The 12498-nt window shown below is 36.9% G+C and overlaps 1 protein-coding gene across 1 annotated transcript in view; it reads left to right on the top strand.

The window, feature by feature from the left end:
- Window positions 1-12498, top strand: part of FMN2 (formin 2) — a 183540-nt gene that overhangs the window by 103749 nt on the left and 67293 nt on the right. Inside the window, exon 8 of the mRNA XM_087718047.1 lies at window positions 6263-6324. Coding sequence (XP_087574173.1) covers window positions 6263-6324 — 62 coding nt within the window. The remainder of the gene's footprint in view (window positions 1-6262; window positions 6325-12498) is intronic.

Raw genomic sequence — 12498 nt, 5'->3', positions numbered from 1 at the left:
CAATATTCCTGCAATCTCGTACTCCTTTAAATCATTGTGGATAATATTATCTGTACAAGATAGATTCCATCTATTCCATCATAAAATACCTTGCCAGCTTTTGTTCATAATGAAGTATATGGTTAATCATAGACAATTTATCCTTATTGAAAATAAGAAATAACAATGCATCCATATAATAAGGCATATTTTTCTCTTCCTGGCCCCCTTCCCATCTTTTTTTATACAATCTTTCTTGCCGTCTCTTAGACTTTGCTTGTTATATTTGATACATGGGGGGGAGGGTAAATAAAACTCTATTTAGTTATTCTAGGTAGATGATTTGATTTGGTTTACATCAGTGGTTCCCAAAGTGGGCGGTACCGCCCCCTGGGGGGCGGTGGGATGACTTAGGGGGGCTCTAAGAGGCAAGAGGGCGGCAGGGTACACTAAGAGGCAACGGGATGGCAGGGGGTGCTAAGAGGGCGAGGAAAAAAAGATCATGTATTGTGTTGGCTGCAGAGGGCGTCGCCCCCTAGGTTGGTAACTTCCCGTTAGCTAATTCTCAGATGGAAAGGAGAAACTTGCCGAGTGGAAGATGGACTGTTTAAAGCCCATCGGTGCAGGCAGAAATTACCCAAACAAACCTGGAAATAGCTGCGGGTTTCCCTTTAAGCAACATCACCACCCTCCCCTCCAATCACCACCTTCCTCCCAGGAGAGGGGTGCATGCCACTTCAATCGCCCATCCCCCAACACCGCCGGCATCTTAACCGACCAGCTTGGCTTGTGAAAAGGTTTTTTCTAAAAAAAAAAATGGTCAGTGGACGGAGAGATAGTTCACAGTGTTGTCAGGGGGAAAAAACCCTGCCAATCGAATTCTAGTTGAGCTTGCGAGAGACTCTTTGCCATTGGTTTAAGACTTGTGGACTTCAACTCCCAGAATTCTCCAGCCAGCATAGCTGGGAGTTGAAGTCCATAGCTGTCTGGAGAATTCTGGGAGTTGATGTCCACAAGTCTTAAAGTTGCCAAGTTTGAAGACCTCTGGTATAGGTTCTCCTGTTTGAGCAGGGGGCTGGACTAGAAGACCTCCAAGTTCCCTTCCAGCTCATTTATTCTAAAGCTATAAAAGCTCGACTCAATGTTAGTCACTGGTAGATTTTCTTTTAGGACATGTGTTTAGTTTTTTAAATATCCCCACTCCCATTCTCTCTCCTTGTGGAATTATTGGTTTTGAATAGTTGGTTCGGCGAGCAGAAGTTTAGCCATTGAAGCCACATAAGCATTTAAAGGCAGAATGTCTGTGTCGTGTAAAATAATTAGCAATCTGAAGGAGATAAGATTATATTGTATGCCTTTGTATGTGTGGATATGTGCACAAATAAATTTTGCAGCAGGGTTAACAATGACCAGAGCACCTCTTGGTTAGCATAGCCAATGAGAAACTTGGCCAATAATATTAAGGCAAGTATGATCAATTATCTGTCCATGGTTGCTTTAAAAAAATGACACCAGAGTTTCTTGGCATTTTTGGATGGGGACTGGATGAAAACAGTAATATAAATCTTAAAATTGAGATTTTTTTTAAAAAAAGGAAAAAATAAATTGTACTTCAGTTTTGCTTAGATGTGTATGTGAGTCAACCGTTTTGATATTTAGACCACCAAATCTTAAAGATTATGCAGATGATTTGGAAGGGGTTAATAGCAAAGCTAGTGTTGATATTGTGGAAATTAATGAAACTGAAAATTACAATGATGGTATTGCAGGGATGTGACTATCCAGCTGAAGTTGTTTCTCTGACGTTCTAAGACTTAGATGTCTGAGTGATATCAGGATCTTTTTCTGATGGAAATTCCAGATTGGGTGATAAATCCATTTTCAGGTACTGAGGAAGATAGGGCAGTGGGGGAACAATTCATAGAGCTGCAAAATGACATTGAGCTGAAGCCAAAGTTTAAGAAATCGTACCAAGAGTTTTGGTTACAGAAAGAAATTTCTGATCGCTATCCTGCACTATGGACAGTGGTTAAGAAGCTCCTTGTTGCATTTCCAACATCATATTTGGTGGGATGTGACTTCAGTGTGGTCATCCAACTTCTCTCCAAGCAAAGAAATCGACTCCAGATTACTGAATGTGGTGATTTAAGAATCCTGCTAGGTGACTTAAAACCAGACATTGGGAAACTGGTGTCACTTCATCAAGCCCATCCATCACATTAAGAATTTACTGAAGAGTGGAGTAGTTATTAAATTTTACTGAGTTTACTAAGTTACTAGTTCCTAAGGTTCTTGATAAATGACTATCAGACTTTGAAAACCTGGTATCACTGGATCATGTTCAACAATTTTGTTGAATTAACATTAACTAAAAAGTTTTTTAAATTGGATTTTGAATAAATGTGCAATTAATTGTTATAGTTTTGAATTTTACTGTTACTATCTTCCTTCCATCATGCAAACCACCCAGTCACATGACCCCCCCAGCCACGCCCATCAAGCCACATCCACCAAGCCACATCCACAAAACCGGTAGTAAAAAAAATTTGAATTTTACCACTGGGTGGGAGGCACTGAGGATCAGTTTGTAACACCAAGGTGGTGGTGGACTGAAAAAGTTTGGGAATCACTGGTTTACATGCAAAATAACTTACTTGAAATTCTATTGTGGTGCATTATGATATTGATCTATGTCGCTATTCAAATGAGGCAATCTGATTTGTTGAAATTTTAATTCAGCTTATTTAGTTTAAGGACTAGATGTTTGATTTTGAAAAGCTTTTTTTTAAAAAAAAGAAAAATTAACTTACTATTTTCAAAAAGAAAAACAGTTAACATGTATGTCATGGGGAACTAACTTTTAAAATATTTCATACAGATGTGTAAAAAGATAATTCATTGGTAAACAAAAATGTTTTGTGAAAATAGGTAAATGAGAAAAGGAAAGAAGTAAAACATGACAAAACATTTGGAAAAAATAAAAATATTTTTTTAGAAGACTCTGGAAAAAAGATTATATACTGAAAAGAAGGAATGTTATTTTTATCTTTTTAAATTCTTCCCTCCAATCTCTAAGAACACTCTGGACTCTGCTTCATGCAATCAAGATCAACATTTCCTTATTTATATATTCTTTTATTATACTGTAACTAAAGTTATATTTCAGACCTGTAGGGAGAAAATGTGATGAGTCCCAGACACTGGTTTTTTATCACTAAATGCTTTACAGCAATGAAAAACAAATGAGCATGAATTATATTGTCTCTAATCTTGAGGTGTATACACAAAATCATTTAGCAACAGTGAAAGGTACTGATTTATAGAGGGCAATGTAATCTGTTGTTAAGTTTTTGTCAGGAATTGTCAAAGGAAATTCTAGCTAAGTTTTGCTCCAGGTCAAGATTTGCCTTATAGGTATATAGATTAAATAGAAAGCAGAAGAAAATGCTAAATAGAAGAAAGAAGAAACATGAAAGCAATTGCATTGTAATCAGATGACTGGTTTTCTCCCTTTTTGGGGCTGGGTGTATGGCAATTAACTGAAGTCAGAAAAGACATCAGTGTTATGTATGGATGGTTTTCAGAGTCAAAAAATTCATACCCTTCTGAATCTGATGGTCTATGATAGCAGTTCTCAACCTGTGCTCCACAGACTGCTAAGAGGATGTGATGCCATCACAGGGGGTCTGCAAAGGCTTGAAGAAATGTTATGATTTAAATCTTGAGGTAAGATTTAACCATAGCCATGGTCCAGGACCATAAAAAGTGTGTAAATGAATTCTATGGTGAAGACAAGGATAAGAACCACTGGCCTATGACAATAATACAGATTTGATTTGATCTGATATTTCTCCTATAAGCAATAGCAATAAAACATATACCACTTTACAGTGCTTTACAACCCTCTCTAAGCGGTTTACGGAGTCAGTATATTGCCCATAACAATCTGGGTCCTCATTTTACCTACCTCGAAAGGTTGAAAGGCTGAGTGAACCTTGAGCCTGGTGAGATTTGAACTGCCAAATTGCAGGCAGCCGGCAGTCAGCAGAAGTAGCCTGCAGTACTGCACTCTAATCACTGTGTCACCATGGCTCATAAAGACAGAATACTTAGAATAAATTAAAATTCAAGAATATAGCCCACGTGCATTTCAAATGAATGTTGGAAATGTAAAGAAGGGACTTTTTATCGTTTATGGTGGATGTGTGATAAAGCAAAGAAATATTGCAGTAGGATTCATATTTTAATATAGAAAATTCTTATAGTGTATATAAAAAGAAAATCAGTGACTTCTCTTTTGAGTTTAATGGAAAAAGACCTGGGGGAAAAAAATCCAGAACTTTGATGTTATATATGTTGACGGCAGCAAGACAACTTTATGCACAGAAATGGAAGGTCACCTCGATCTCCACAATGGATGAATGTCTGCAAAAACTGATGAAGTTAGCAGAGATGGCTAAATTAACTGTTTTGATCAATGGAAAACATACAAATACTTTTATTTCTACTTGGAAACTTCTGGACTTTGTGCTTGAGGTGGAAAAAATGAAACTTTGATTTTGGGTTTTACTGATTAAAGAGATTTGTTATTATAGAAATGGCTAGTTAATATGATTATGTAAAAGTAAAAAGCTGAGGTTTGACCAAAAGAAATTGGAGGTCAATGCTTTTTTTTTCTTTCCCTCCTTTTCTTTCCCTCACTTTCCCTTTTCCTTTTACCTTCCCTATTTTCCCCACCATTTACTTTTGCATTTTCTTTGTATGCTATTTTATAAACTAATAAACTTTTTTTAAAAAAGAATATAACCCATTACAGTAGAATCTCTGGTCATGAACGCTTCTGACCATGACCAAATCGGGTTCCGACCAAAAAAAAATCACATTTTTTTTTCACAGCCAATTTTCCCTTCCACACCAATTTTTTTGGGTAAGCGCCAAATTTCCAAAATTGGGTTCGAGTCACAACCAAATTGGTTTGCGACCAAAGTTATGGAATGAATTATGGTTGTGACCAGAGGTTCTATTGTGCCTTGTCCCTGTTCTGGCTGTTTTGTTCACTTGGGAATTTCTAGATTGCGTCAGCTTTAATTAAGCTCTTTAAACTTAAGTTCAGGACCATATTGGTTGGAAATATGCAGAAGAGGCTTTCATTCTGAAATGGATAGACAATGGTTTAAATGATGATGAAAAATTTGCTTTATTAGTTATTTTGCATGTATACGTTCTACCCCAGACCTGACATTCTGATAAGATAATAAGATGAGGTAAGAGAAACCTATTTCAAATAAATAAAGAACTTTATTAATGACTTAACCAGAAATTATATAGAATATGTAGATAGCCTGCCATGTGGATAATTCTATTGAAATACAGTTCCAGTCTTGGTAAATTACAAAGAAACATAATATGTGAATTTAACAGAGGCCCATTTCAATATCTTAAAGAATGGTTTTCCTTAATAAAGATAAACCAATATTTTTGCAGTTGCCCTACTAGATAATCTGTAACCAGCTGCATTGTTAAAAGACTGGTATAAGTGCTTCTCTGTCTGAATGTTTCCCGTCTGTCAGAAGTCATAGAAATTTGATCGCCTTTCTTTGCTAGAGATTTTTAAATATAAAAAACTAATTTTGCTTTCTTGATTTCTTTTTAAATAAAACTAAGATAAACTTTTGAAATCATTCTTAATGAATTCTATCTTACCAGCCTAAATCCTTATATCTTTGCTATTATTAAATAAATTACTTGTCCTTCCTGTTTAATTCTAAATGAAACTTCTCTTTTGAAGTCATACTTATGGAACTGTTTGTGTAATGACTAATACTACATACCTATGTTTCAAGCAAACTTATATCTGTTACATATAAGTTGAGTATCCGGTAAGGTTGATCCATAGATTAAACCGTTAAAGGCTGAAGCTCAGCTAGAGATAGATCTCCTTTGCTGTTTGACTATAATGAGTGCTTTTTAAAGTCAGACCATCAAACTCTGGTGTAAAGCTTATTGTTACTATTTGACTTTTTCTGTAACATGGGTAACAATAAGCTCACTCCAGGCATGATTGTGGGGGAAAGATGATTTGACTGTATTAAAATGGGATGCCAGGTTCCACTAGTTTTCTTGCCTACTGTTAGATGTTACATTTTCTTATGGCATTATTAAAGTGTGATACATTAAGCTGTATGGCCAGTAGATCATTTCTTTTTTAAAAAAGTATCTATATTGTGCTTAGTCTTTTCTTTAAATTTAGTCCTTTTTAAATATTTGTCTGCCTTTTTCATAGCTGTCATGAACTTGGACAACTCTGTGGTGGACTTAGAGACTCTTCAAGCCCTTTATGAGAATGTGAGTAACAAAGCAAAAATGTACATGCACTAATTATAGTTTACAATGTTTACCCAAAATGGCAGAATCACAATTATGACTGATTGTATTGGTATGGTAGAACAATATCTCAGTGACAATTAAATGTAAATGCCATGCAAAAATTGAAGGAATGTTACCAATTGTGAAATTAAACAGGCCTGGATTCAGTATTATAAATTAGGGTTAGATTTACTAACAGAGCAGTCATACAGAGATGGAGAAACCATGATGTATTAATTACCAGAAGGCAAGATTTGTTAGGCTTGTGCCAAAAGGAAGAAAGATAGAAGAAATTGTGTTTTTCTTCCCTTTTATATTTATTTATTATTTATTTATTAAATGTGTTGAGCTATGTACCAGATTAATATCTAGTGCAGTCTTTCCCATTCTCAGAGTATGTCAAAAGAGTATACAGGATTATATTGTATAGATCCAGCACCGATCTTCTTTCAAGTTTTCTCTAAGAGATTCACATCATTTTATGGACCACTGTATGTCTTTCTACAATCCATATGATGCCCCATTATTACATTTTATATCAAATATTTAAAAAACATCATGATGAAATATATTTATACAAACATTCATACAAAGCAAATTTTGATTTATGTTTATTTGTTAGTGGGTTTTTAATACCAATTGCTGATTTCATTACAGAATAGCTAAATTACATTTTAATTTCTTCTACTATTTAAAAATTCACTGTAACAAGTTTTTTTTAAGGAGGTCAGACTCTTTTGCTAATCCTAGAAAAATTGTAGGTGCTCCACCACTGGATGTTTTTAAGAAGATTCTAGACCAGGGGTGTCAAACTCAAGGCTTGGGGGCCTGATCAGGCCCATGGGGTACTTAAATCTGGCCCACGGGGCCACCATGGAAACAGTGAAGGATTGGCTAGCAGTGCTTCCGCCAGCAAAAATGGGTTCCTGGGCTTCGTTTTCTACTGCCATGGCCACCTGCAACCGTCTGCCAGTGAAAACAGAGCTTGAGAGGGTCTGGACCTGGGTACTTGAGAGACCGCCTACTGCCAATTACCTCCACTGGACCGATACGATCGCATAGATTAGGCCTCCTCCGAATTCCATCATCCAGCCAGTGTAGACTGGCAACTACCCGGAGGAGAGCCTTCTCGGTGGCTGCTCCGACCCTCTGGAATGAACTCCCAGTGGAGATCCGGACCCTCACCACCCTCCAGTCCTTCCGCGCCGCTCTAAAGATCTGGCTGTCCTGGCTGGCCTGGGGTTAAGATTCTAACCCCACTCGAATTGTGTGACTGTTGTGTTTTCTTTTTAATATGTTGTATTGTCTCCATGTTGGAAAATTGTTTGTCCTTCCCCCCCCTTTTTTTTTGAACTGTGAGCCGCCCTGAGTCCCCCCAGGGAAAAGGGCGGCATACAAATAAAGGGAAAATGAAAAAATGAAAAAAAAAATGTTTTCACTGGCAGAGTGTTGCAGGATGCTGTGGCAGCTGAAAATGGAGCTCAGGAGGTATTTTCACTAGCAGAGAGCTCAGGCCACCACAGGCGGCCCCAATAGGAGTGTCATTGAACTGGCCACGCTCACCCTGGCCATGCCAATCCTGGCCCCCAAGGTCAAACACAACCCTGATGTGGCCCTCAATAAAATCAATTTTGACACCCCTGATCTAGACAGTCACTTATCTGAAATGGTATAGGTTCTCCAAGGTTCCTTCCAGCTCATTCTATGCTATCCTATTCTAATTAATTTTTTAATTAGTGGATGTGGGAAATGCTGTGGACATAGTATACCTGGACTTCAGCAAGGCATTTAACAAAACAGACCATGGCCTACTTCTTGATAAGCAATGCACCACTAGATGGATTCACAATTGGCTGACCAATAGCGCTTAGCATGTAGTCCTCAATGGAACTACTACACAGAGTAAAACATGTAGTGGGGCAGCTCAAGGTTCTGCACCCTATATAATTTATGAAGATGCTGTTCAACATCTTAATAAACGATATAGATGAGACAGGATAGAAATTTGCAGATGACACCAAGCTAGGGGTTTAGAAGATAGACTCATTTAGAAGATAGACTCAAGATTCAGAAGGATCTTGATAAGTTTGAACAGTGAGCCCTATTCAACAAAATACAATTCAGTGATAAGAAAAGCAAGTGCCTACATATAGATAAGAAAAATCAAATACAATAGTACCTGGCTCAACAATAGAAATTAAGGAAGTTAGTGTCCTAGCAGACCACCACTTATTGTAAGTACAAGCCAAAAGTGTTCAGCAGCTGCTAAAAAGCTAATGCAGTCCTGGGTAGCATCTATTTTTATTTTCAGAGTATTTCCTCTTGTCCATATGAGCTGTATATAATGATGACAATTTTGGATTATATACAAGTCATTTAATTTCTGCTAAATATTTTATCCTGTGTTTCTATTTAAAGCAACTCTGTGACCCAAATACCTACCCAATAAACTCATCTATTGCAAAAATAAACCCAGAAACAACTCTGATGTGCCATATATGCTATAAATATACTGGTTTAGATAATCCTTTCATTAATTTCCCCATTAAGAATGTTAGGATGGTGAGAACTAAATGGTTCCTGATCTCCTTTGTCTTTGGCCGGCAATTTATGATTCGGGAGATGATAAATTACTTATTTGAATTGATTAGATTTTAAGCAAAACTTGAGTTAATTTGCTCTCCCATACCTATATACACATTTTAGAATAAGTTGTTCCTTATTCTAAAATTCTTTATTAACTTACATGACCTTTTCTGTTATTTTTAACACACTGCATTAATTGTCAGATCAGAACATTCTTTTTACTATATAGTTAAAACATTGCAGTGCAAATTCTCAGATATTCTATTTGATCTCTGCAACATATGGGAGCATTTGTTTTATGATCTTTCTTCAAAATGTAATCACTTTTTTTTTTTGCTGATTACATATGTTTGGCATGGTGCTTTTCCTTCGAGATGTGAAAGAAGTTTGGGCAGCCTCCAAGTCTAAACACACCCTAATTTCAAAAGCCACAATCCTGAGGCTCAATTCCTGTTTACTAAGGAATTCAAGTATTGTTAGACTACATAGTTACTAAACATATTGTAGTCCTTTGGTCTGTTAGCCTACAACAAAGGACCCTAGTTTAGGCTTATTAATCTATCTGCTTTTGAGGCAGTAAATATATTTTTATCTAATCGTTACACAAGTATTTGTTTCTCCACAGTTCCTATTAAGTTTTTCATTTTTTTAAAAAGTAGACTATCAATTATTCAAGGAGGACATTGTTAGCATTACTTTCCTTTGGTCTTCATACTTTCCCTTCATTTGTTTTGTTTTCTAACTTCAAATAGATTTATGGAGTGTGTGTGTGTCTGTGGGTGTCTGTGGGTGTGTCTGTGTGTTGCACAGATTGGTTAAATGCTCCAATAAAGGTTTACTTATCTAATATGGAACTTGATAAAGCCATAGCATAAATGTATTTATAAAATATCAAATTTATATATCAATTGTTCAGCAATCACTATGTTTTTTAATTTAATTAATTGGACCATTTTAATAAAAAAGCATCCAAATGACATGGAAGTTGATGAACTTTTATGTATTGAACAAATATTTAAGATGGACAACTCAATATATACCAGTGACGTGTGGTGAGGTTTATGGCTGGTAAGGCAGCAATTTTTTTAGACTTGTGGACTTCAACTCCCAGAATTCCACAGCCAGGCATGCTCAGTTCCAATTTAAAGTGACAGCATTTGTTTTTCTCCTTTGCTAAATAAGTTTCCTTCTTTCTTTTTATTTTTCTTCTCCCTTCCCCTCCTTCCTCCCTCTCTCCCTCCCTCCCGCCTCTCTCAAACACACACACACACACACACACAGTTGCACCAGGATTCAGAAAATTTAGGTTTTCTTCCTCAGCCCATGTTATCAATACCACTAGCAGCATTTTGGCTGGCAGGTGTAAGTAGAAATGGAAATTCATTCTACTGAAAACATTGTTTTTGGTTATGATTGGATAATTAAAATTTCAGAAGACCCAAAGGCATAGTATTAGAGTGTTACATAGTTCATAAACTAAAGAACTGTCTCAATATGCTCCCTCCCCCCTCTCTCAAACACACACATACACACACACACACACACACACACACACACACACAGTTGCACCAGGAGGATGAAGTTTGAATTCCTCCCCCTCCCTCCGACCCACATGATTCCTGCCATCATGAAAAGAAAAAAAATGTAAAAGGAAAAAGGCAAGAGCTGAGGTCAGGCTGAGCTAGTTGCTGCCAGAGTCACAATGAATGACTCTGCTTAGTGCTTAACTGTTTAAAAAGACTCTAAAAAAGCACCCTCTACAGGAGGAGGCAAGAGAACGACGTGCCTCATCTACGTCAGGAATTTTTCGGCTTTTAACCCTTGCTTAACTCTGCTCAGGTGATCATAAAACTCCAGACTAGATGAGGTACATCGTTCCCTGCCGCCTCCTGTAGAGGGCACTTTTTAAGAGGCTTTTTTAAACAGTTAAGTACTAAGCAGAATCATCCATGGTGACTCTGGTAGCAACTAGCTCAAACTGACCTCAGCTCTTGCCTTTTTCCTTTTACATTTTTTTTTCTTTTCATGATGACAGTGGTGAGGCTCTGCCTCCACTGCCTCCCCTGACTGCACGGCCCTGATATATACATTGTCATGTTTCTTTAAAACAGCTTGGGCCTTTTCCAGAGTTATATTTCAATTGTATAATATCTTCCTTTGGTGCTCAGTCAAGGGGTCATTTTGGATTCACAGCTAAGGCTTTGGTACAGTTTCATCTGTCCAACAGTTGCAGTCTTTCCAGGATCAGGAGTTTTCCAGATGATCAATTATGCTGTAGTCCTTTCACAGTCAGAAAATTTCAGTGTGTTGTACATAGAGTGCCATTGAAGACTACTTAGAAGCTACAACTGATTCAGAATGCAATGGCATTAGCAGTGCTGGGCCTGCCATTGTATGCCCATATGATTCCATTGTTCCACAGCCTGCCCTGATTTCCATTGAAGTTCCAGGGATAATTCAAGGCATTGATTATGTCCTATGAAGTTCATCTTTTTATGCCAGGAAGGACTTACCATTAGTTTCTATTGTAAGAGGGCACAACCATGCATTTAACCATTTACAAGGTGGCCTCAGTTGATTAGACCAGTACCAGGAGATGAATGAGTGGGCTAACAACAAACAGCTGCAACTTTCAGTTCTCTGCCTTCCACCTATCCTTCTGCTCAGTTTTCATCTTGGCCAAGATGCCACAGCATGTCATTTAACAATTCACAAGGTGTGGATTTCTTACTCTCTTCATTTGTTTCCTTCACTAAACTGCATTTATTACAGTCCAAGAAGGAAATCAGCCAAAGAGAGGTCCTGAGATTGGCTTTGTTAGTTGCTGAGATTGGCTTTGTTAGTTGCAGATATAACTCTGCTGCAGGAGATAATACCTGTAATAGAATGTATCTTTATGAACAGCTCTAGATTGATGAGCTCTGAAGACTGGCTTCCAAGATGTTTTCATCAAAATGTTTTGGTTTCTAATGTGAAGTACAACAAATAGGAAACTATAAAAGAACATATAGTAATCCTGCTTGTTCTGAATCATAATTAGTTTTCACCCAGCAGGTTTCTATTTAACTTATTTCAATGTATCATTTCAAAGATGTGTCAAATGTAATCAGGAGCTAATGAAATTTTATACGAACCATCTGCTGAATATTCCTTTGATACAATGTCTTGGAGGGGGAAATTCCTTTTTTTATTTCCTATATATACAATATATTTAGTTTAGGTTTAAAAAAAAAGGAAAGAAGAAAGGAGTGATATATAGCCAAAATTATCTTTAAAGGGTTCTGTCTCATTACCCAAATAATATGTTACAAAATTCTGCTTGCATCAGAAAGATCCGGTGAGAATAGTAAGTTATCTATTTCCTGGACATGTTCATACTGATGTTTGGAAAGGAGTAAAATCACATTTTCAAAGTCTGCCTTTGTTATAGAATAGAAGATAGATATAATTCTTTATTGGCCAAGTGTGATTGGACACACAAGGAATATGTCTTTGGTGCATATGCTCTCAGTGTACATAAAAAAAAAAGATACATTCATCAAGAATCATAAGGTACAACACTTAATG

Source organism: Thamnophis sirtalis, unplaced genomic scaffold (genome assembly GCF_051295495.1).
Source record: "Thamnophis sirtalis isolate CommonGarterSnake01/CBP01778 unplaced genomic scaffold, rThaSir2_p1.2 scaffold_6, whole genome shotgun sequence".
NCBI lineage: Eukaryota > Metazoa > Chordata > Lepidosauria > Squamata > Natricidae > Thamnophis > Thamnophis sirtalis.
This window is presented reverse-complemented; position numbering and strand designations above follow the sequence as displayed.